General features: G+C 37.5%; 2 protein-coding genes across 5 annotated transcripts in view; one reads left to right on the forward strand and one right to left on the reverse strand.

The window, feature by feature from the left end:
- Window positions 1–15,943, forward strand: part of LOC127651205 (kinesin-like protein KIF16B) — a 31,620-nt gene extending 15,677 nt beyond the window's left edge. For 2 of the 4 annotated variants that reach the window (XM_052136929.1, XM_052136930.1), the window contains 13 exons: window positions 165–366; window positions 802–1,001; window positions 1,090–1,474; window positions 4,758–5,018; window positions 5,175–5,512; window positions 7,690–7,851; window positions 8,442–8,538; window positions 10,600–10,647; window positions 10,940–10,984; window positions 11,058–11,180; window positions 11,273–11,362; window positions 13,366–13,449; window positions 13,576–15,943. In XM_052136929.1, coding sequence (XP_051992889.1) covers window positions 165–366; window positions 802–1,001; window positions 1,090–1,474; window positions 4,758–5,018; window positions 5,175–5,512; window positions 7,690–7,851; window positions 8,442–8,538; window positions 10,600–10,647; window positions 10,940–10,984; window positions 11,058–11,180; window positions 11,273–11,362; window positions 13,366–13,449; window positions 13,576–13,737 — 2,197 coding nt within the window. In that variant the 3' untranslated portion in view covers window positions 13,738–15,943. The remainder of the gene's footprint in view (window positions 1–164; window positions 367–801; window positions 1,002–1,089; window positions 1,475–4,757; window positions 5,019–5,174; window positions 5,513–7,689; window positions 7,852–8,441; window positions 8,539–10,599; window positions 10,648–10,939; window positions 10,985–11,057; window positions 11,181–11,272; window positions 11,363–13,365; window positions 13,450–13,575) is intronic. The other 2 variants (XM_052136931.1, XM_052136932.1) reach the window with 2 other exon arrangements.
- A 1,532-nt stretch (window positions 15,944–17,475) lies between these two features.
- On the reverse strand, window positions 17,476–24,763 carry ndufaf5 (NADH:ubiquinone oxidoreductase complex assembly factor 5). The gene is made up of 11 exons (XM_052136939.1): window positions 24,482–24,763; window positions 24,361–24,401; window positions 23,414–23,477; window positions 23,286–23,333; window positions 22,106–22,209; window positions 21,142–21,181; window positions 20,840–21,037; window positions 18,460–18,520; window positions 18,280–18,363; window positions 17,839–17,921; window positions 17,476–17,742 (listed from the first exon to the last, which is right to left on the reverse strand). Exons 1-11 carry the CDS (start codon window positions 24,677–24,679, stop codon window positions 17,641–17,643), a joined length of 1,023 nt encoding a protein of 340 aa, XP_051992899.1. The 5' UTR covers window positions 24,680–24,763; the 3' UTR covers window positions 17,476–17,640.
- Window positions 24,764–26,574: the final 1,811 nt, after the last annotated feature.

Raw genomic sequence — 26,574 nt, forward strand, 5'->3', positions numbered from 1 at the left:
TGTGAAAAGATCAAGAAAAAAATGATTCCTCGTCATGACCCCTTCAATAACAAATCCTTCCTTGTCTTGTTTGGGACATGGCCCAAACAGATCCAAACTAGTTTCATGGGTGTGTCCTCACTGTTGACCCTGTCCAATCACCATCCTTTCCTCTTGTGATGTAGGCAGCTGATCAAACAGATGGAGGAAAAGCAGAAGAACGACAAAGCGGAGCTTGAGCGCATGCAGGAGGAGGTGGAGTCTCAGAGGAAGGAGTCTGAGCAGGTGCAGCTGTGCATACGCAGACAGGAGGAGAGCCTGCGCAGACGCAGTCAGGACATCGAAAGTCGCCTCAGAGACTTGATTGCTGAGAAAGAGCGATTCCAGGTCAGACTGCAAGCGACCAAGCAATTGATCTTTATGGTTGTTCCTACTAATAACAATATTAATATTAAATAAAAATGGACATTTTATTGCTTTAATGCTGGAATTTTCCCATTTTGTTCCTGCTGATAAACTATGGCCCTGTTTACACCTGGTAATGAGATGCTTTTTGGGAGATCCAATCTCAAGGGGACAAGCGAGATGCATGACCGATTACATCTAGTCATAATATGCATCTTATTTGACTGCTTGTGTTTGGATTTCGAGGGGAGGGTCACTGATTTTATGACACATACATAATTTATTATGTCTGTGTATTACTGGATTATAATAAAGCGCAAAAGGTTTTTAGATAGCATCTGTGATAATTGTTGACATCTTGACATTTGTTTTGAGGGAGTATCATGAGCCTCAAGACCAACTGTCTATTGTGTGCAGGAGGAGAGAAACAGGGAACAGAAGGAGCAGCAAAAACAGAGGAGACACCAGCAGCAGCAGCTGGAGGAGAAGGTGCAGGAGAAGCATGAGAAGACTCCATTCCAGTGTGAGCATGTAGAACAAACAGAGCTCTTTCGTGAGCTGGAGCGCCTCAAAAGAGAGAGAGATGAGCAGGCCATCAAACTCCAGCTGGAACGAAGGTGAGAAAGTCAGTGTTATCAAAAATCAGTATTTTGAATGGAAACATTACCAGTGGCTTCTATCAAAACAAATGTGTTGAATGTCCAGACGTCTGGAAGAGCGAGAAAAGGAACAGCTGAGTCTGGTTGGGCGTCTTGAGGAGCAGTTGAGGGAGCGCAGCGAGGAGGCCACCGCCCTTCTCACGCTGGAGGAGGCTCGTCGACTGGAGGACGAAAGACAGACGCTCACCGAGCTCAGGGAAGAGCTGCTCAGAGTGAAGGAGGCGCGGATTGACGATGAGGAGGAGGGAGGGGAGGAGGCACGGAGGAGTTGGCAGGAACGGTACGAGCAGTTCAAGCGGGTGCAGGTGGAGGAGCTGGGTTTGCTGGAGGAGTCACTCCTGCAGCAGAAGGACCGACTGGAGCATGAGATCACCAGTGAACGGACATCGCTTGGCCTGATGCTGCACACACATAAAGACAAACAGAGACAGGTACAGCAAAACACACTGAAAACAGAGGAAACAGGTTTCTAACTTTAATAACCAATCTTTTATTTTAGGTTTATGTTGTTGGGAAGTATTACTCCTTAAAGGGATAGTCCACCCAAAAATCTCTCATTTACTCACCCTCTTGACATCCCAGATGACTTTCTTTCCTCTGCAGAACACAAATTATGAGTTCAGATGAATATTTCAGCTCTGTAGATCTATGCAATGCATGATGAGTTCATATTATGAGTTCATAATTCTGTCATCATTTACTCATCCTCATGTAATTCCAAACCTGTAAGACTTAATGTATGTTGGTGGAATTCAATACAATGACAGTAAATTGGGGCATTTTTAACACTTAATAAAACACCCAAAAGTAGTCCATGCTAGATTTGATTACTTTAAATGAAGAACAGACCATTGTTAAAGTCGTTATTGAATTTGAAATCAAATTAAGCCGGTAAGCAATACTAAAATCCAATATGGTGGCTATGTCGATAGCATCAAACTTGTGCTGGGAAATGTAATTTGTTTATTTCTGCAATTGATATTTTTTTGTTTAACGTGCTAAAAAAAATAACAATTAATACAGGATCAGTTTTTTTGTTTTACTTCCTGAAAATGTTTTTTCCCGACTAGCTGTGGCTAAAATTTGAATAAATAAATGTTCAGAAGGTGCACACTCCACTCAGCTGCACATCCTTGCACAAAAACTGATTGTGTGGAGTAGTGCACAATTATTCATTAAGCGCGAAGCATGTACTTGGCTTATTAAACGCAGGAGTGGATTTACTTCACAAGGGAGACTTCACCAGCAAGCAGTGAACCAGGTGTGCAAGAAATACAGGCAAGTTGCTGTATCTTTTTGCATCACCTGAAAACGCTCACTGATTTCCATCTTAATCCGTGTCCAAAGTGAAACCCCCACAGTGAGACCCAGCATGTACACGATAAAGACTGAACGTTAGCCAGATAATTTTTTTTAAACTTGTATATTATGTATAGTGTCTAACAATGCATTGGCAATGTACGCTTTCATTTTCTCTTGACAATAAAGTTTAATATGAATTTAATCTGTCCATTTGGTCCTATTATTTATATAATACACTCACCTAAAGGATTATTAGGAACACATACTAATACTGTGTTTGACCCCCTTTCGCCTTCAGAACTGCCTTAATTCTACGTGGCATTGATTCAACAAGGTGCTGAAAGCATTCTTTAGAAATGTTGGCCCATATTGATAGGATAGCATCTTGCAGTTGATGGAGATTTGTGGGATGCACATCCAGGGCACGAAGCTCCCGTTCCACCACATCCCAAAGATGCTCTATTGGGTTGAGATCTGGTGACTGTGGGGGCCATTTTAGTACAGTGAACTCATTGTCATGTTCAAGAAACCAATTTGAAATGATTCGAGCTTTGTGACATGGTGCATTATCCTGCTGGAAGTAGCCATCAGAGGATGGGTACATGGTGGCCATAAAGGGATGGACATGGTCAGAAACAATGCTCAGCTAGGCTGTGGCATTTAAACGATGCCCAATTGGCACTAAGGGGCCTAAAGTGTGCCAAGAAAACATCCCCACACAATTACACCACCACCACCAGCCTGCACAGTGGTAACAAGGCATGATGGATCCATGTTCTCATTCTGTTTACGCCAAATTCTGACTCTACCATCTGAATGTCTCAACAGAAATCGAGACTCATCAGACCAGGCAACATTTTTCCAGTCTTCAACTGTCCAGTTTTGGTGAGCTCTTGCAAATTGTAGCCTCTTTTTCCTATTTGTAGTGGAGTTGAGTGGTACCGGTGGGGTCTTCTGCTGTTGTAGCCCATCCGCCTCAAGGTTGTGCGTGTTGTGGCTTCACAAATGCTTTGCTGCATACCTCGGTTGTAACGAGTGGTTATTTCAGGCAAAGTTGCTCTTCTATCAGCTTGAATCAGTCGGCCCATTCTCCTCTGACCTCTAGCATCAACAAGGCATTTTCAGCCCACAGGACTGCCGCATACTGGATGTTTTTCCTTTTCACACCATTCTTTGTAAACCCTAGAAATGGTTGTGCGTGAAAATCCCAGTAACTGAACAGATTGTGAAATACTCAGACCGGCCCGTCTGGCACCAACAACCATGCCACGCTCAAAATTGCTTAAATCACCTTTCTTTCCCATTCTGACATTCAGTTTGGAGTTCAGGAGATTGTCTTGACCAGGACCACACCCCTAAATGCATTGAAGCAACTGCCATTTGATTGGTTGTTTAGATAATTGCATTAATGAGAAATTGAACAGGTGTTCCTAATAATCCTTTAGGTGAGTGTATATAAATCCACTGGAAAACAGCAAAAAATATTGCCTAAATTGTAATTACAACTAGAGGCCGACTAATAGTGGGTTTTTCCCGGATTTGTAGTGGGTTTGGATACCGATAAATAAGTTGTTGGAAACGGATGATAACCGATTAACCGGCCGATAGATTTTCAAATTAATTTATAGAAAAATCAATAAGAAGAAATGTTTATTCTTTCTTTATTATAAAGACAAGTCCAAAATGAATACAATCCCAGATGCATTTTTTTTTTGTTCAGCCAAATTCCTAATAATAATCTAGAAAATAATAAAGATTTGGTAAATAATGCAGGACTTTTAAATATAAACAAGCCTGAAACACACCGGGGACTCTTATTTTGAAATTCTTAAAAAAATATCACTAACTCTCAACAGATTTTTGCCAATAACCGATAGTTCCAAATAGCAACTATCGGCACCGATTAATCGGTAAAACCGATATATTCGTCTACCTCTAATTACAACATAAACACTAATTTTATGCCTTGTATACTGTACATATACTTGTATCAAGCCTGTTTCAATATTGTCACACTTTTATTTACATGCCCTTGTTTGAATTTAAACACTTATTATCTAATCAAAATATGCTGTGAAAATATATATTTTTCACCTCTAGAGGCCGCTGTTATACTGTAGAAACCAAGCTATTGTAGTTTAGAATACGGAAGAATAATAAAACCAAAAACAATTAGCATAGATTTTTGCCATTGACCGATAGTTCCTAAAAAGCAACTATTGGCACAGATTAATCATCAAAACATATGTATCGTTCTACCTCTATTTGGAATGACGTGAAGGTGAATTAATGACAGAATTCTTTATATTTTAACAGTGTTCTTAACCAATTGGTTGGTGTGCTGTAATTTCATTTTCCAGTCTATCTGTCTCGCTTCATTTTCTTTCACTCTTCCTCTACCTGTCCTTGTAGGCGCATGAAGTGATGGAGTGTGGCATGCAGGATGTGTCGTCTCTCAGTCAGGAGGAGGTGCTGATCCAGCAGGCGGAACACAGACTCCAGTTTAAAGAGAAACAGCTCCTCTCTCTCCGGAAGAATCAATTGCCTGCCGTCTGTGAGGAGCGCCAGAGAGCCAGTGAACTGCTGGAGAGGGTGAGAGGAGGAAGAGGGTCTCCTGGGGCAGACAGGAGTCCAGAAGAAATGGACAAAGAGCTGGATGAAACGCTATATCAGGTAAAATTTGGAGGTTCTGGATTGGAGGTGGTTTTATTGTTTTGCTTCGTTTTTGCCAAGGAAGATTTTAGCGCTTCGAACCAACTAAATATGCACAAGTATAACGATTTGCATTTGTTATACTGTTTCTTTGAAATCAGAATCTCTTCTCTGCAGGTGGAGAAAGAGTTGGAGGAGAAAGAGGAGCGTTTGTCTCAGTACAGCTCCAGTGCCGAGCAGTTGCAGCAGCTGCAGCAGTCGTACGAGTTCACTGCGAATGTGTCCCGTCAGGAGGAGAAAGTTCGCAGGAAGGAGAAGGAGATCCTGGAGTGGAGGGAGAAGCAGCAGCGGGAGGCTCTGGAGCAGGCGGTTGCGCGCTTGGAGAGGAGACATTCGGCCCTGTGCAAGAGCCTCAATCTGGAGCCCGATATCGAGAGGCCCCGCAGGAGGTCACAGTCTGCACTTGGACAAAGCACTTTCAGATCACCAGGAACTCAGGATCTCGACCAGAAGAGGTATGCTGTTTTATTAATTAAAACCATCAGCAAATCGGTTTTAAGCATGAAAACGTTATTAATCATTAATTATCATCACACCTTATAAAAACTCTATGAATTCAAATACACAATGCAGAAGTAATTAATTTATTTTTAATATTTAATTTTGTATTATTCTCATTATTCTCATTAATGTGGACAAACCGTCGTGACAGTTGGGAAAGCATATACATAATGAGATTAAACCATCAGAAATGTTTTGAAACCAACAAACTTTGACTTCTTAAACATTGGTACCCTTTAAGGCTACACAATTGATTGCGTTAAGATTGAAACCTTGAAAGCTTAAAAATAGACTGCATTCAGTGATTCAGTAAGTGCTTCAGTCAGCATTATGTGAGCAAGCGGCGCCCTCTAGCGGTGTGTATGGCATTATCCATTATACCACAACAGAACCTTTAACCTGTTGATACGCAATTTCCCCGCACTCGGGAGTGACGTCACAGTGCTTATATTTAATATATAATTTACCGTCTATAAATGTAATTAATGTTAACAAATTATACATCTTATCAAAGGACTAAGGGTTCAACATTGATATCCGATCTCTGTTTCACAATAGCAATGCTCCAGAAACAGCAATTGAGTTATTTGTGTCAGGAGTACAAATGAAAACATGCAATATAAAAATGGGACTTTTATTATGAAAACATGATCGCCAGATGAATCCAGTTCAACACACTTGGGTCAATTGTCCATGTCAAGCGTTCATTGAAAAACATCCAATCGCACTTTTTGTCCATAAAAGTGATAAATCTGATAAATATTGATATATTCTCCATTGTTTACGTTCTTCAACAAACTGCAATCTGAGCAGCATTCATGTTGTAAAACTGTATATTATCTTATATATTAGAGTCTTATAAACAAAATGAGCTGGTCTCCAAAGTCTATTGTTAAAAATGCGGCATAGTTTTATTCATAATTGCCAAGAAGTGCCGTCAGATTTTGTGTCGTCTTGAAAGGCGGAGCCTTAATTTTGCTCTGTACGCTTCCAACGATTTTACAGAGAAAAAGCTCTCAGGAGCCTCATTTTTTGTTCGATCATCCTCAAATTTGAAACGTAACTTCTTTAGACTTGTGGCTTTGAGAACATTGTGTTTCTGGGTTGTCTTGGCACTTTTATTATTGTTTTTTAGATTATAAAACATGTTCAGCACAAAATATTCCATTACTATAAACTTCAGCTTCTCTAACTTTAAAAATAACAATGAAATTTGAGAAATAAAACCCAAAGTGTCTTCTTTCAAAAGATACTACAACTGTGTCCATACTCCAAAGGGTCCCGTAAATACAACCATTTAAGTTCAGGTATGTTATTTTCATGGTTTGTGCTCAAAAAGGGGGTGCGTATCAACAGGTTAAAGGCTTTTTGTCCCTTTATTTTTCCATGGTGTGGTTGACTTCTATGTGGAATTGCCCAACAGATGCATAATATTATAAAGAATAATACAATTTGTGATGTTCTATTATATCCAGCACATACATGTAAAATGTGAGTTCAGTTGTCTTGAACTGCAAAAACAGAAGATCAGAAATATTTTAGAAGTACAAAATAATCTTTTTTTTTTTTTACATCAGTCATCATGCTTTGATATCTAGATCTTTTTATGTCCTATTTAATTTTGGTTCTCTTTAAAAGTTTGGCCTGTCATGTGTTCAACAGATCTAATTATTTATTTTTAGAACAATAAAAGCTTTTTTTTAACACTCTGTATATTTTTAAATCAAAACAAGGTAATTTTGAAAATATTCGTATGCGTATCAGCCAATATTTTCAGTTAAAATCGGTATCGGCCCAAAATGTTCAAATCAGTGCATCCCTATTTTTTCTGGATGTCGGAGTTTTCCTATTATTTCCTAATGAAGCAGGAAGTTGGGGTGGGACAAATCAAATTGGTTTGTCTTTTACAGAAAGACTGTCAATTTGTGAGAATTTTATTTTTGCCAAATTTTAAGGCGTACATTAGCTTATAGACTACCTCAAAGCTAATAAACATGGACTCAATGCCTTTAAACTAACATTTGATTTCATGGGGCCTTTATATTTGTGGCCCTTTTCATGTAATTTTTGCATGTGGTGAATCTAGAAAACCTCTATTTCTATCCTTATGGATTTTTCCGTATGTTTTGAGGATGGAGAGCGAGATTGCTCAGCTCAAGCAGAAGATCAGTCAGAGTGAAGGAGGAAGTGGGTGGAGTCTAAGTATTAGTGGTGAAGAAAAGAACAATGTGAACCAATCACCCATCAGCCCCATACAAACACTCCCCACTGTACTGTCTGTAGGAGACGAGAGGTACACAGGAGAACTAATTCTTCAAATGACTGCTTAATGATCTTAAACAACAGGCAACATTACATTTATAGTAGAGTGTATGCGATCTTACTGGATGATAATGATTTTTTTTTTAGAACAAAGTTGACACAAAAATGAACATTTTGTCATCATTTACTCACCATCATGTTGTTTCTACCCTGTATTTGACTTATAGCACTTTACACAAAAAGCATCGTTACTCTGCAAGGATATAAATGAGATTCAAGAGCTTTGGGGTTAGATTATCAGTGAGTAACAGTTGAATTTTGGTCTGTTCCTCACACAAAGCTATTGGATGGCTTCAGAAGACTTGGGATGTATCAGATGAGCCATGTGGACTACTTTTATGGTGCTTTTATATTTGTGTCATTTTTGGAGCTCGACAGCCCCAGTTCCCAATCACTTTCATTGCATGGAAATAGCCACTTGGACCTATTGCCTAACATTTCGTTTTTTATTTCAAAGAAGAAATAAAACAAAATGGGGTCAGAATTACATGTGGATGAGTAAATGATGACAGAATAGTGTCTTTGGGTGGCTATTCCTTTAATTCCTCCCGCCCCCTTCAGGATACACACATATATTGAAGAGGAGGTGCAGCGGAGACTGAACCTGCTAAACCGAGAGAATAACAACACACTCTCACTGTCTTCAGACTCACTACAGGTATGTAAATGTTGGCTCTGAAAAGGGTTAAAAGGGTGATTTTTGCATTTTTTGTAAATGTATCATTATACAGTAACTATACATAGTAATAAACAGCAATATCTACCCATATCTATTTCAATAAAATATCTTATTACATGATAAATGGCACGCTTTCTTCCAAAAGTTTAAATAAACCAGACACACTATTAAAATATAAGTGTTTAAGTATAAAAATATTAATCATACGTATAAAAATATAACAATCAGTGCTGTCAAATTAATTGCATATAATCATTATTTGCAGAGAAAGGCACCCAAATAAAAAATAGTTCAAAATATAATGATTATATATAACTATATATATAATATACTGTATAATAAATATAACAAATAAGATAATTAAAATATACATACTGTATAGTATTGTGCTAGATGAGTAAAGTATTGAAAAGACAATACAAAAAGTTGCTTAGAAGGCAGTATATTGTTTATTTCCATGTTATTGGACATAAGCCTATCATTGGCCTACAGGACACAGCAAACCATTTTGCAGTTGAATTTGTCGTTCTGTTTAAAATAGATTTATTATTTTTAAGGGCTTGTCCAAGGACGCTTCAAAGTACACTTGCGTCAGATGGACGCTTTTGGAGCATCTCATTTTGGTTGCATCACATCACAAACAGCTTTTTTAGGACACTGTGTCAATAAAAACATAGATTTAAACTTGTCTGGAGACCTTTGCATCTGGAGTTGCACTCCGTCCAGCTGTTTTTGAACACAGGAACGCGTCCTCTGTTCAACATGTTGCCTGTAGAGCTGGAGTTGTGCTTACTGCCCCCTGCTGACTGAGACTTGTAAAAACATCCTTAACTAACCGGGGACGTGATTAAAGGGATAGTTCACCCAAAAATGAAAATTCTCTCATAATTTACTCACCCTCATGCCATCCCAGATGTGTGTAACTTTCTTTCTTCTGATTAGCAAAAATGAAGATTTTTAGAAGAATATTTCAGCTCTGTAGGTCCTTACAATGCAAGTGAATGGTGACCATAATTCAAAATGGACATAAATCCAGCAAAACATAATCTATAAGACTCCAGTGGTTAAATCCATATCTTTAGAAGAGATGTGATGGGTGTGGGTGAGAAACAGATCAATATTTATTAGTTTTTTTACTGTAAATCTACACATTCACTTTAAAATTCAGCCACCTACTGGTCAGGGCTGGTCAAAGGTGGAGATTTTTACTAAAAAAGGACATAAATATTGATCTGTTTCTCACCTACATCTATCATATCACTTCTGAAGACATGGATTAAACCACTGGAGTATCATGGATTTACTTTTTGTTGCCTTTGTGTGCTTTTTGGAGCTTCAAATTTCTGTAAAAAGCCTGTTTAAATCATTGTGATTATTTGCAGTGTTCATTCTTACGCAATAATAACACTGAATATATCGCTAACATTCAATATATTGCCTAGCTTCCACCAATTATCATGAATGTACTTTTACATTAAAGGGCAATATTTGCCCCTGAATTAGATTTTCAGGGGCATTTTGTACCTTTATGAAGGCGTGTTTTTTTCTAACCAATTAAAACACAAACTGCATCGTTTGTCAAATACAAATATTTAATCAATTTATTAAAACAATGATAATTTTACAATTCAACACCAACTCATATTAATGCCATAAAATGTATAACTAGGACTATAATAGAATATTATGAACTATAACTGTTAAATAAATAACCAAATTTATTTATTTATTTTCGGGGGCATTTTTGGTGTCATTTTTGCCCCGAGCCCCCCCTTAATTTCTGACCCAGGTTCCTATATTATTTTCACATTATGGGAGTTGCATACGTCAAAATGTTGTCATGCTGTCTTTACATTAGCTTCAGAAATGTGAAACTTATTCATGTGATTGTAAAAGCCCCTTTGGATTGTTACAATTCTTCATATTTGTAATGTAACTAAAAAGGGGGACAGTCTTTTCACATCAACTTTATCAGGCACATGTGCATCATTAAACCCACAGGATTGTTTGTGGAATCATGAAAGTTGTTTAACCCTACAGGAGGAGGAGCAGGACAGTGAGGGTAGCTCTGTTAGATTGACAGATGAGGTAAGCACAGGCTTCAGCCAATCAGCACTGTGATGATGACTGTGATTTGCATGATCCAGCCTTATTAATTTGCATATAACTTTCAGTCCCGGATCTCAGTAGATTGGGCTTTCTACTCTAGTAGCATGCAGTCTGCTCACCCTTGTCTCATGTAGATGCATTTTACCTTCTAGATTTAAGCTGCAATGAAACTATTTTAACATCAAAATAATTCCATACTTCACCTTTAAATATACAGTTATGTGTGTTAAAGTTAGCTTATAGTCTCTAACACACTCTATTTCACTCTCAGGACAATGATAAAAAACACAGTGATGCACGCAAACAGAAATACGAGGTATGGTCCTGTGATATATTTGTGTAATATTATTTAATTGGCACTCTTGAATGTCAGTAAATGTCTTTCACAGCGGCTGGTGCCAATACCTCTGGATCTGAGTCCAGAGAGTCTTAAAGATCCAGTGAAGATCAGTATAGCACGTTACATGCTGTGTGGACAGGGCAAAGATGAACACTTTGAGTTTGAAGTCAAGGTTTGTCTGCATTTTGTTCACAATCACTGCAGTCTCTGATTTCTCTGATGTCTCGGAGAGAGACTGAGCTTTAGTTTTGCTTGTGTTTTAAGATCATGGTTCTGGACGAAACGTGGACCGTGTTCAGAAGATACAGTCGTTTTCGGGAGATGCACAAATCCCTCAAGCTGAAATATCCAGAGGTGTGTATGGTCCTCATGTATGAATACGACCCATTGCATTGCATATTCTGTATAGATTCTTCGAGCTGATGCATTTTATTGGATTTGTATTTTTGTTGCTATATTTGCTGTTGTCATAGGTCATTCATTAAGACACTTTTAGCTGGGGTCCTTCATTTAACAACCTGGCAGACCGATTATTAAATTCTCACCTGATCGCAATTATTTGATCTAACCACAATTATTTGAGATAACTGTGATTGTTGTGCACTTCAAATTCCTGTCACAATTTACCATCATAAAAGGGAATTTTAAACTATTATAGAAATGCTATGAACGGTGCATACATAATATAATATAATGGAGGTCGACCGATTATGGATTTTACTATGGTGGTGGAAAAGGCCGATAACCAATTGATCGGCCAATAGTTTTTTAAATCGATTTAGAGAATGATTAAAAATGTCTTAGTCTTTCATTACTATGAAGGGTACAGACATTGAGGCTCCGAAATGAATAAAATCCCAAAAGTAGTTTATTGTGCAACCAAAATCCCAATAATAACCAGAAAAGTTCAGCTTTGGTGTATAACGTGGGACTTTTAACTATAAACAAGCCTGAAATACACTGGGCACTCTTATTTAGGCTATTGATGTGAAAATAAAAACAGAAACTATCGGTAACAATCAATAGATAACATCGACTATCAGCAAAAGCAACTATCGGCACCGATTAATCGGTTATACCGATATATCGGTCTTTAATGTTGTAATATTATAGAAAATAATGGCTATTCAGGTTGGCTGCATTCTTAAAACAATGTAAAATAGACCAAGACTAAAGTGGACCCAAACGAGACATATTTTAAGTATTTTTAAATATTAAAGCCTTAAAGAAAATCATATGTCCCTATTTTATTATATTAAAGTAAATATCAATAAATGACTTCTTGGGGGCCTGGGTAGCTCAGCAAGTATTAACGTTGACTACCAACCCTGGAGTCGCGAGTTCAAATCCAGGGTGTGCTGAGTGACTCCAGCCTGGTCTCCTAAGCAACCAAATTGGCCTGGTTGCTAGGGAGGGTAGAGTCATGTGGGTTAACCTCCTTGTGGTCATTATTATGTGGTTCTCGCTCTCAATGGGGCTCGCGGTGAGTTGTGCGTGGATGCTGCAGAGAATAGCGTGAAGCCTCCACTCTCGCTATGTCTCTGCATTAACGCGCTCAACAAGCCACGTGATAAGATGCGCGGATTTACAGTCTCAGACGCGGAGGCAACTGAGATTCGTCATCTGCCACACGGGTTGAGGCGAGTCACTACGCCACCACGAGAACTAGAGCGCATTTGGAACTGTGCATGCCAAATTGGGGATAAAAAATAAAATAAATAAATAAATTAATGACTTATTGTATTTGTATGAAGAACACGTACACCTTAAGAAGCATTACAGTTTGTATGACAATCATCATAATTGCAATTAGTTGTATGACAGTTAATTGTCAGCCAAATTTCATAATCGTGACATTTTCTGTATGACCCTCCTATTTACACATTTTTGCATTAATCGTACCACAAAATCAAATGAGAAATATTTTGAGGAATAATTTTGCTTTAGAAATAAATAAAAACACTTGTAGAACCATTCAAATGTTTTTGCATCGTCACATTATTTTCATGATAATTAAGCAATTCTCATAAGCGTAATGTAAAAAAAATAAAGAATCTCTCATTGCTGAAAAAAAATGATATTATTTAAATTTAAAGTATTTATACATCATGGTTGGATTTGTTGTATTGTCTTTCATTTATGCTGATATCAATAAAATAAAAAACACCACTTTGTAGGGGGAAATGTGTTCATTTGTCATGAAAATAAAAAAAATAAAAAAATGTTAATCATAAGAATAGGCTTAATTTATTTAGTTTTGTTGTGATTTTAGGTTAATATATGACCTACACATTTTTTAGTAAATTCACTCAACTACGGCACATTAGATCTTTATATTCTTGGATGTCTTTCTCTAGCTTGCAGCTTTGGATTTTCCTCCCAAAAAGATTTTTGGAAACAGAGACGAGAGAATGATTGCAGAACGACGGATTCAGTTGGAGGTAAATTCCTCAAATCCAACGATGATCAGCAGTGAGGTTTATACGATTCACACCTGAATGTTGAAGCTACAGAAAATACAGGAGTTTTTGCTCATATGATGTGCTGATGTCTTTGTCTTTTCCCAGCAATACCTGCGGAACTTCTTCCATGTGATGCTGTCATCCTCATCCTCTTCTCCTCTGAGAACAGACGAGTGTGGATTACACCTCTCCAAACACGCTGTGTGTGACATCTCTCCGTTCTTTAAGAAGGGAGTGTTTGACTACAGCAGCCACGGAACAGGATGACATGAATACAAACTCCGATAAAAGCACACACACGCACACACACTCTCATTGACTTTATGAAGCTCTCTGATATATTCACATAAATACAAACGGATTCACTTACAGACAGGTGAATCTCACTAAACCATGTCCATAATATGCCTTTGAATATGTTCTTGACAGGTTTCGCACTTATGAACACACTCAGGAAAGATCTAGTGATATGTATGAGCATAAGATAAATGAAAAAGAAGATGTAAATAGTTTTTCAGTGCCTTGTAGGCAGTAACTGAGCTTTAAATGATGGCAGGCGGTTGCCATAACCTGCTCCAAACATCTTGTGTTTACATTGAGGACCATAGAGCCTGTTACAGTGGAAACCACCATCAGACAGGAGGTCCTGTAGCTGCTAGTTGAGTTTTGTTCATGTTCTTCTCCTTTAAGTTGCTGCATATGATGAATCGCCAATTCTTTCCTCTGGATTCAAAGCTCTGACAAGGTGATTGTTTAATTTGTTTTTGATGTGCCCCAATCATAAATCGGCATTTGATGTGTGCTGTAAATAATTTACACTTGCACCTCGCTTAACATACTCCTAGATAGAGGAATAGTTCCCCCATACATGAATAATTCATCTATCATATGGCTTCAGAAGACTTTGAATATACGTGCAAAAAGATACTCAGGCTGAAACTGTGCAGATTTCCATTATGTAACCATTAAGAGGTCAACGCTCACAATGGTAAACTGTATTGGCACAGATACTGTTAGCTAATGTCTTCCTGAAACAACGACTTTTGATTTACATTTCACCCCATTGTTTGTCCTTTATACTCTAGCGGACACCGTTAAAGGGCTTTATCAGTCAAATATACTGTTGTGACGGGTAAATGTGTCCCTTGAAAATGATTAATCTAATGTTTAGCACTATAAAGCCGAATGTAGAGGTAAATATATTGTACACTGTTGATCTGTGCAGAAGAGCTTCTTCCCATTTAACACAACTGTTAAGAGCTGCTCGGAGAAAAGGGATTGTTGTGCTATTAGACCTTTTACAATAACAAACATTTCAAGGGTTTTCCTTCAGTAGATGTACACTAGAATGTTTTTTTCTTCTTTTCAATACTTAAGAGTACAGATAGTGAGTGTATACATTTGTAAAAATGAGCTATTTTCATTTCCTCTTTTATTTCTGAATCTGAATGTAATGATTTTTGGGGAACTTAATGATTTGAATAATTGTTTATTGTAGATCGAATGTCATTTCAGTCGTTAGAAAATAACACAATCAGCTGTTTAGCACTGTATTAAATTAATATAGTTTATTTATATTTGTGTACATTTATTAGACACAAACTGATACAAAATGTCAGTGTAATGTACATTTAAAGCAATATTCCTGGTTAAGCTGAATCGACAACATTTGTGGCGTTTATTATGGAAGTGAATGGGGCCAATATTTGGTGGGTTTAAAGGCAGAATTATGCTTAAGCTTATAATATTATGTACATTTTGTTATTAGTAATATAATTAACACTTGTGTATTATTTGAGCTGTAAAGTTGTTTAAATCGTTTTTATGGTGGTTTTAGGATTCATGGCATTTCGTCGTCATGGCAACAATGTTGTAAAATTGGATAACTTTAAACAGAAAAGGTAAGTACGTTGTTTTATCACATATTGTTTACATCCTGTGGCTATACTTTTCAAACTGGTTATTTTAACGTTTACAAATTGGCCCCATTCATTTCCATTGTAAGTAACCTTGATTTTTGCTTTTTTTAAAGAAAAGGAGGGGCGAGTTGAAATAATGTTTGTGGTAATCAACATTATGCCACAAGTGCTGTCGTTTGAGCTTAACTTATATTGAACCCGGAATATTCCTTTAAGTAAAACAGATACTAAAAAGTCAACGAGGGGTTGATTTTGATAAAGGACTTAATGATTTATCCTTGGTTTTCTGGTGGTCAGTCTGATGTTTGCCTATTTTTTTACAAACCAGCTAATGAGACATTTGTACAACCTCTCCTTGCTGGTTTCACCTGTAAATTCAATACAAGATGTGGCAAAGTCTAACTTCTGAATTACATACTACTATTTCTATTTTAGCCACACATGGTAAAATTAATTCAATAGTATAAGTATGAGAATAGTACGCTATTCAGAACTAAGCCATCATCTTTACCAGCCATGAAGATCTGAAATGTGGCTGGAACTGATTCATCTTCACTGCCGTACATCTCTAAAATAAGTCATGCTTATTTTATAGACTCTGTGGCAATAACTGTTTCAGGTTGTATCTCAGGCTGGTTGGGGTCTGATTTTTCACCACAAACCTCAGTGGCAGGGCGAGCCGGTGGCACGTCAGAGCTGTCCTCCTTTTCGATGATGACGTGTGGTTTTCATCTCCAATCTGTCATCAATGTTTCTTTGGGCGGTGTTTTCGCCCCTTCTGGACGGAGTCACTCTCAACTTCCTTTTGTCCATAATATGGCCATTCGTCATCAGTGCCTTGGTAGCAACTTCAGGAGAGGAGAAGGCCACATATCCACAGCCCTTGCTCTGTTTTCCCTCCATCATCACCAATGCACCTGTGATGGTCCCACATGGAGAGAACATGGAGTGCAGCTCCTCAATGCTCACGCTGTACAGCAGATTCTGCACATACAGACTCACTGAACTTGTTGTCTCGGCTCTCTCCCGTCTTTTGGCCTGTGGTTGGCACCACACGATTCTCATGCGCTTACCCCAGAGGTGCCCAAACTTCAGAGTGTCCATTGCTCGAGCAGCATCATCGCAGTGCTCAAAGGTGATGCAGCCATTCCCCTGAGAATGGTTGGTGTCCTGGTGTCTGTACACCCGCTCAGACAGGTTGGACCGAATGGACTGAAGGTCTTGATCAGCAGGTCTTCGATCACTTCGGGGTGTAGTCCCCCCACAGACAAAGACCGTGGCTAGTTGCTGGTCCTCCCTACAGAAACCTGTTTGTATGAAGTGTCCATTGTTTCACTGTATACAAACTTTATGTACATATTCTTTACTAAATGCTGTATCAAATGCTATACTTACAGCTGAATAGTACAAGTCAATAAAATTATGATGAACTAAACGTTAGAGCTCCTTTTATAGGCTGCCTTCCACAGACTCATGGGTCATTATGACATCACAATAAAGAATTCTATTCCATGTTCAGTTACAGCTGTTCTTTAAAGATTCATTCCTTTATATGTTCCATTACAGCAATTCACCCTTTAAAAAACAACAACAACGTTCATTAAAAGGAATTAAACTCTTTAAGAATATTTTTTATGTAAATTAATAGTGAGCAAGATTGCATAATTGTGCATTACCAAACACAATTAGGGTGTTTCACATGAAATAAAAGGCAGGGACATAGTGCATGTGGAGGCTTCACGCTATTCTCTGCGGCATCCATGCACAACTCACTATGTGCCCCACCAAGAGTGAGAATCACATTATAGTGACCATGAGGAGGTTACCCCATGTGACTACCCTCCCTAGCAACCGGGTAGGAAGCCTGACTGGAGTCACTCAGCACGCCCTCGATTCAAACTTGCGACTCCAGTTGTGGTAGTCAGCGTTTTTGCTTACTGAGCTACCCAGGCCCCCTTCATTTCTTCTTTTATTTCAGAAACGGAAAGTGATGACTCATCAGAAAGATTAAGATTTAAGGAACTGTTGTTTGTTGTTGATTATCTGTCTCTGCTTTAGTTTTAAGAAAACAACACAATCAGCCGTTTAGCACTCAAGTCAGTTTATTTATATGCGTGTACATTTGTCAGACACAAATAAAACAAATGCGAATGTTGATGCAACATTTCAGTGTAATCATGTACATTTAAGTGAAGCAGATCATAAAGAGTCCACGATGGGTCGATCTGAGGGATAAACGCATCTTTCCGTCCTATGACTTCTCATTGTGTTTCTGATGATCAGTCTGAAGTTTTTCTATTTTTGACAAATCTGCAAACGAGACATTTGCAGAACCTCTACTTGCTGGTTTTGCCTGTGAATTTAACAGTAACAGTAACAGCAAGTCAAATGGTGGAGGAATGAGATTGGCCAGAATGCAATGAACCACAGCGAATGAAATGCAACAGACCTGAGACTCGTGAGGCTTCCAGCCAATCATATAGAGGATCTGAAATGTGGCTGGAACTGATCCATCTTCATTGCCGTACATCTCTATAAAAAGCAATATTAAATAGGATTCCACAAATTCAATGATCCTTAGTCTCAGGACTAGTAAAATGAACACACTCAATTAAGTCATGTGGTACAACAGGCTATGCTACATACAGTAAATACAGTCACTATATTCATATAACGGACTTGGAACTACATAATACTGTACATATCAAGGACACAATTCTCAAACTCATCCTACAGATTTCATCGAATCTTCACCAGATTTGATCTTGAGGATTTGAACTATCCATTTTATAATGAGCATTTAAAGTAAATACAAGTTGATTTAAGAAGAACTGGAATGTGTAACAGCTAATTGAGATGAAACTGTGTTTTGTGCAGTTTGCAGGCTTACCTTTATAAATGGCAGCGGCCGCCAGTATGGTATCTCTGTGCAAGAGTGACTTTCTGTTCCATGCACAGTTGCTTTCACCCATACCTGAAGTGCATGCAGAGAACACAGAATGATTGTAAACGCATCGTCTTTCCGTTTACAACACGCTGAGAAAAAACATTTGTAAGACACTTCATTTACCTTTTAAATCACTCATGACTTCTAGCATACCAGGATAATGGACCTGGACTTCATCAATGTCCTGGATTAGAGAGAATTTCAACAAATCAATAATGAGCCCTAATTTAAGCACACACAATCCAACTACTAATCAAATGTAATCTAAAAGCTCAGATGTAAATAGATTCACAAAAATGTTTTAGTTATCTCAACAGACCTTCCATGAGCTCTGAGATTAAGCAATGATATGCTGTAGAAGTTTGCTTTGTTTGCTTAATTCCCAGTGTAAAAAGAACTACACTACCCATAATCCTGTAGAGAAATCCACCAATCAAAGATGTCACAACATTTACAATGTGGTCAAATATTTCTACTGCTATTAGTGGGCAGGATATATTTGCTAGGGCTAGGTACAAGTATTGATTTTCGGAATAATCTTGATCTTCATTTGAACAATCCCGATATCAATTCTTAAAATCACAAGATTGATCTTTCAGTTTTGGTTGTGTTCATTATTATATCTGTTAAATATAATGCAATTGGACTGCACAGGTTGGTCTATCTTGTAAATCATAATTTTTAAAGTTAATATTTTTGTAATGTAGCGAGTTGGAAGATTCCCTGTGTACTTCACAGCATAAGCAGAGAGAGGATTACTTTCACATTTAAGCAAATTGGAAATTATAACAGATATTAAAATTAAACAGAATTGAATCAAATCTAAATAAAAGTTTATTTGTGAAGAATTTAATTGATTGTATTATCCCAAAAATAGGTATTACTACATGGTTATTTAAAGTATAAACAGCATAAAACATTTTTTTTTTCAAACGTGTCATAAGTTTTGTCTTTTTTTATTTTTTATTTATTCAATATTTCATCATTGTCATATTCATTCATTTTAGTCAATTTTATTTAATTAACAATAATCTGCTAAATGTAAAAAACATGTATCAAACTGAAACAGACCAAACTTTAATCAAATATTCACTTACAAATATTTTTACCAGCATCAAACAAATAAAAGATTCATACATTTAATATGTAAGATCAAACAACATAAGAGAAGCTAAACTCCAGAAATAATAGCATATAATGAATACTGTTATGTAAATGGTAAATGCTCTGCACTTATATGGCGCCTTTTTAACCTTATCGGTATTCAAAGCACTTTACACTGTGACTCATTCACCCATTCACACACACATTCACACACCAACGGTGGCAGAGCTGCCATGCAAGGCGCTAGCCTGCCATTGGGAGCAACTTGGGATTCAGTGTCTTGCTCAAGAACACTTCGGCATGTGTAGTCATGTGGGCCGGGATTCGAACCACCAACCCTGCGATTAGTGGCCGACCCGTTCAACCACCTGACCCACAGCCGCCCCTTATGTCAACAAAATAACAACAAAAATTACTGAATAAACATTTTCGCCATTAACTGCGTAGATGAGTTTTACACTAATTATATGCCACTTTTTGTTGAATTACCTGCAAAAAAATAATCACGATATACATTGCTAACTTATAAAATTACTAATACTACGATAAAAGATTTTGGTAAGGATACACTGATATGAACATTTCTGACCAATAACGATTTTAACAAAAACAATTATAGGCCGATACCGATATTTTGCCACTTATTTTATTTTGTCATCAGATCAACGTTTTACTATGTAATTATGCTTTAAAACGTACAAAGAGGTACAAAAGCTTTTATACTCTTTAAGCAATAAATCATTGTCCATTGAACATGGGTTGGATCTGTTGAACACATGAAAGGCTACATTTTTAAATTTTAAATGAAAAATAAATTCAAGATAAAAATATAAGAAAAATATACAAAGGTTTAGTTATTGCGCAATGCCAAATTGCTATTTCAATCTTAATTCAATCAATCATGCAGCATTAATGGATATTATACCGCCGGCTCAGAAGTCAAAGTTTGCTGGGTTCAAAAGCGTTTTGGCTGGTTTCCCTCTTCATGCAGCCTATGAGTAAGTGCTGCTTTCACAACCGTCACGTCCGTTTATGAAGGTTTGTTGTGCATTAACATGAGAATGAAATGGAATAACATTTAAATCCTACATGCTTTAGGAGTGCCAACCCTTTTAATTATTGTAGCTATTATTATTTCTGGATTGTGCATTTAAATGTACAGTCTTTACGAAGCGTGTTCCTCATTAATTATAAATAAACCGTTGGTTTTTCTTATCGCCGTTTATAACCGATTTGCGGATGGTTTTAATAACGGTCGATAAATATCAGCAACCAAGATCCATCGGTGCATCCCTAGATTTTGGTCAAACCGCCCACCTCTAAGCAGACCACCCACAATTCTAGACATCTGTAAAGACTGTGCTTGATTCAAAGCAGAAAATAGCCGTAGTCCACTTACCACAGTGAGCATGTTGAAGCCGGCCTGGCCCAGTAGGTTCCCCAGGTCAGTGACCGCTGTGTACGGTGAGATATGAGGGGCAAATCCTCCCTCCCTTTCCAGCTCAGCTAATTGTAGAGAACACCGCAACTCATAGAGTGTCTCCCCGCCAACCATTGCTCCAATAAACACGCCATCCGGCTTCAACACCTGGTGGATCTGAGCGACAAAAGAGAACGATTTTGTTTATGTTGAGCACATTCAGAGTATCAGGCATTTGTACTGTCCCATTAAAACTCATCGGCGGCTACTCCTCCACATACCTGTCTCAAAGCTCCAGGAAGATCGTTGATCCAGTGCAGACTGAGGACACAGAAACGGGTTTATTAATGACAACCCATCCTGTAATTTCATATATAAATATAAAGTAGGGCATGAAGAAGTAGGGCAATACTAAGAGTTGGCAATTTAAACAATGTCTTATATAACAGAGTATGAGTAATTTTATATTAAGGTAACTGTATACCATAAAGTCATCTAAGTTACAGTGAGACGTGAATGGGGACATGGAGGGTTTAAAGGCAGAAATGTGAAGCTTATTATTTTATAAAGCACTTACATTAATTCTGCTGTTAAAACTTGTGTTTTATTTGAGCCACAAAGTTGTTTAAATAGTCGCTTTATGGTCGTTTTAGGGTTTTTGGGTGTATGGCGCTACGTCATCATGTCAAAGTTGTAAAATTAAGTTTACACAGAAGAGGTCAATAAGTGATTTTATTACACTAAAATCATGTTAACATGCATATTGTTTATGTTTTATGGCTATAATTTTGAAACAGTGAGTATTTTAATGTTTACGGATTGGCCCCCATTCACTTCCATTGTAAGTGCCTCACTGTAACCCAGATTTTTGCTTTTTTAAAGGGACAAGTCGAATTAAATTTTTGTGGTAGTCAACATAATGCCACAAATGCTGTCGATTGACCTTAACTGGTACTAAACCAGGAATATAGAAAAAGTGCAACTTTAAACAACTCCATTTTGCTTTGTGTTATGCCTAACACTACAACTTAATAAATTCTTCCTTGTCGGGATTTGTTTGGGACACGCCCCACTTTTAAATTTTCCCATTTCTTTGTTTTTCTTCATGGCTCTCATGTGTAAGTAACATAAAGCAGTTCTGCCCATTGATAACTGGATAAATATATCTACTGCTGTACCGGTTGACACATTTAAAGCTTTGCGCTATATATACCGTCATCCCACCCAGCCCAATTGGTACAGTACCTCAGGCTGCTGAGCACCAGGTCAAATGTGTTTTCTTTAAAGGGCAGGAACTCCCCATCTGCCAAAACACAGTGAGCAGGAATTTCACACTCCCGTGTCTTCCGCTGAAGAAAAAGAAGGTAAGTCGTAAGAGAGGAAATGAAGTTGGAAGCGAATTTGATTTTGTAGGGCCGGATTCGTGAATATCTTCTAAAGAAAAAAATTAAGATAGTTCTCAGGATAAATTATAAGTAAAACGTGCTTATATTATTTACTCTTGTAAAAAGATACATTTACACTTCAAAAACTGACGGATAAAAAAAAAACAAGAACTTTCTTAAAGGAATATTCCAGGTTCAATACAAGTTAAGCTCAATCAACAGCATTTGTGGCATAATGTTGATTACCACAAAAATGTATTTAACTCGTCCCACTTTTTCTTAAAAAAAAAAAAGCAGAAATCTGGGTTACAGTGTGGCAGTTACAATGGAAGTTAATTGGGCAAATCAGTAAACATGAAAAAACTCACTTTTTGAAAAGTATAGCCGCAAGATGTAAACAATATACACCGATCAGCCACAAAGTTAAAACCACCTGCCTAATATTGTGTAGGTCCCCCTCGTGCCGACACAACATCACCAACCCACAACTCAATTGTACAGAGTGGCAACAATTGTACAGAGTGGTTATCTGAGTTACTGTAGACTTTGACCAGTCAGCTCAAACCAGCCCATCTGACACCAACAATCATGCCATGCTCCAAATCACTGAGATCACATTTTTCCCCATTCTGATGGTTGATGTGAACATTAACTAAAGCTCCTGACCCATATCTGCATGATTTTATGCACTGCATTTCTGCACACGATTGGCTGATAAGATAGTTGCATGGATGATTGTTGGTGCCAGACGGGCTGGTTTGAAACTGATTTGTTTGAGTTTTTTTTGGTAATAAACTTTATGCCACAAATGATTTCGACTACGCTTAACGTGAATTGTACCCGCAATATTCAATACAAAACAAAATATTCAATAATTTAAAATACAAATAATACAAAATATCCCAAAAATATATTAATTTAGAAAATAAGAAGAAAACTGTAGTTTTAAATAATTGTATTCTTAAGAATGTTTCGTGAATCCAGACCCTGATCTGAATCGTTGCACAAGAATAAAAGCTATTGCTCTGTGTGTCTCTTACCAGACAAGAGTCAGAGATGTCTGTTAAGAAGAGACGTCCAACAAAGTCCTGAGAAGAGAGAGAAATCACTGTCATTTCAAAATGATAGAAACAAGTGCAATTCACTGTAACTTTAAGAACAGTTCTACCTTACTCAAATGCTCTGCAATGTGACTCTTCCCACAGCCGACGTCTAGAGCCAAAGGGAATGTCCTGCAATTGCATTTCATGATTCTTAACGTTTATAGGAAACTTAAAGGGGTAGTTCAACCAAAAATGAAAATGATTTCAGCATTTCCAAACCCATATTAATTTCTTCCATGAAACATACGTTTAGGCAGAATCCCCGAGCCGCTGTTTTTCATACAGAGACAGTGAATGGGGACTGGTTCTGTTGACCCTTAAAACATACAAAGTTGTCCATACGACTTGTGTGATATATTTAAAGATTTGAGAGCTGAGGCATATCAGAATGTTTTCAGTAAGAAACTCCCTAAATTTCAATCTGTTTCTCATACAAAGCTATCGTATGGCTCCAAAAGACTTGGAATATAGTTCACAAGCAATATGGACTACTTTTATGACATATTTCTGGTGCTATTTAGTCCTTCCCGGAGTTTGACAGCCGTGGTCACTTCGAAAAGAGCTACGTAAAGTGCCGCTCAGAGCAAACACGTTCTTGCGAAAAAAGAAAGGAAAAAAAGCTAGACGAAGCCCAACAGAAAGTGCAGAACATGTGTGTCGTGAGACACGTCTTCAAAAGTTTGATTAAATTTGACATGCCGTTAAAAAAAATGTAATAAATGTAGGCATTTAATAAAAAAAAACAACAACAAAACTCCAGCGAGATGCAACACAACGGTCAAATACATCCATCTAGATTAAAAACGGCATGGATGCATGCGAATACACGTTTAGTGTGAACAGCCCCTAAATATTCTTTAAAAACATGTAATTTGGTGTTCTACGTAATAAACAACCTCAGTCGGTTTTGGAATGAAGTGAAGTAAACAATATCAGAATTGTCATTTCTGGGTGAACTGTCCCTTTAAGAATGCACAAACAAGAAATTAACGTTGTAAAATGTGTCAGTGACCTTGAGACGTCATAGACTCTGTCTGCCACCCTGCTCCCCACCTGCAGACACATTGAAAACAGAACTTGAAACATAGTTCATTGTAGACAGTCACTATATAGAAAGTAAAGTATTATCCCACCTCGTCTCTAAGGTAATCGTATTTGTCGCTGTCTTGTAATGATGCCGCCCATTCTTTCTGTTTGCGCTTCATGCTCCTGTCAAACACGTTCATCGCGCCTCCCTGCCTGGAAGACAGACGCCTCCATCCCGCCCTGGACAAAGACTGCAGACATCGGACGCTTTCCAGACACATTCTTGTGCTGAACATGTTATTCATACTTTATACATCATTTCTAAAAGAACACAGGACCCTTTCAAACACATTTCATCGGAGTATTGCCAAAAATAGAGCGTAATTTTACGTCACACAAAAGAGAGATCGGAGGTAAAACGTGGACTGGAGCTGGAGCCCGGAATATGGACTGGACTCGGACTGGACTCATCATGTTGTTGTACGGTCTGTGTAAACAATACTTGAAGATACGTTGACACTCACGTTTTGTTCTAGAACATAAATTGCACACAGTCAAAACTCAAATGAGAATTTTGAAGCTGCTGTGTGTTTTAAAAAAGTACGTTGCTAAATAAGAACTACAACTACCACAAGCATGCGAGTGGACATTCCTGATGAAACGGGAAATATTTGTAGTCCTTATTTAGCAACTTGTTAGCAACATACTTTTTTAAAACACATGACAGCTTCAAATGTAATGTTTGGGGAATGACTGTGTGTTAATTATGATGTAGACCAAAACTTCCAAGTATCTTCAAGACAAGTAATGTTTACCTTTTTTATGAGTAATTATTTTACTCATAAATCCAAAACTGCCATTATAAAAACCTATTAGAAAATCCAGAGGTAACGACGCTAAAATGCTACAAATCATCCAGGTTTTTGGTCTACAGTACAAGTGATGAATTTCAAGAATAAAAATGGATTAGAAATGAAGGTTGAAAAAGAGAAAATAATGATGACGAGCAATAGGAAAATTTAAAATATAGGAAAATTAGAAATAATAGAGTTGTTGTCACATGATTTTGTGATTAAAAAAAATAAACTGAAGATCAGTTAATCACTTAAATCTTGTGAGTCAATTAAAAAAAGTTACACACACACACACACACACACACACACACACACAAACAAAACCAACTCTGACATCCATACCAACAAACCCACACAAGTTTAGCTGCATCGTTTATGCAGTTGGCCTGCAGTGCTCTATAATACAACACACAGAAAATAGGGAAAAAGCTTGTATTTGCTCCATAGGCTAAACATTGAAAAAATTACACTATCTTGTGGAAAATGTAAAAAAAAAAAAAAAAAAAAATGATTTGAAGACTGGGACCCTGAATGAAATACCATAGAATTCATGATTTTATGCTTTAATGGCACTGGAATCAAATATTGAATTTTTAATGGGTTTCAGTTGGGACATTTTTGTCCTGAAGGTCCTGAGTGTAAATATTTTGTGTACACAGTGTATTATTGATGTATTATAGGAACTGAGGTTGAAATATCAAAATTCCCTCCAAAATACACACCTTTGGCAAATGTTATGCCGTTGTTTAAACACAGCCAAAATGATCGAAAAAAGACAAATGAAAAAGACAAAAATGTCCCGAAGATCGCACAAGGGTTAAGAAAGTGACTGGAGCTTGAACACAGATTGTAAACGGATGATATAAAGCGAAAACGTTAGCATCTGGTGTCTTTTAGGCTCTTTGGCCTGCCGTAGGAAAAGTGGGCGGAGTTACGAAATGGACGCGGAAGTAGTGGAGCGTCACGGGTAAACTCGTGTGGATCTTTTGCGTAAATCTCACGAGAACTGTAAGTGAGTGTCGCAAAATGTACTAATAAAGATTTTTATTTTTGTAGTCTACTTGATTTGTCGTCAATACCTCGTTGTTTTAAGTGCTGTAATTTTGACAGTAGAGCCAGTGGACAAACATTTCGCTTGCAAATTATAAATATGCTCAGTGTTTAGTCATAAACAACTATACAATGACAGACTGTACAGAAAACGCACTTTAAACAATAATAAATGCAAAATAATAAATATAAGGAATGTATACATAGCCCGTGCATAATTAACAGTTGTAGCAATTAACAAATGACAAGCGATACAATGCAACCCAACAATAACGTAAGTGCATATTGAATAATAG

The sequence above is a fragment of the Xyrauchen texanus genome, chromosome 11 (assembly GCF_025860055.1).
Source record: "Xyrauchen texanus isolate HMW12.3.18 chromosome 11, RBS_HiC_50CHRs, whole genome shotgun sequence".
Classification (NCBI taxonomy): domain Eukaryota; kingdom Metazoa; phylum Chordata; class Actinopteri; order Cypriniformes; family Catostomidae; genus Xyrauchen; species Xyrauchen texanus.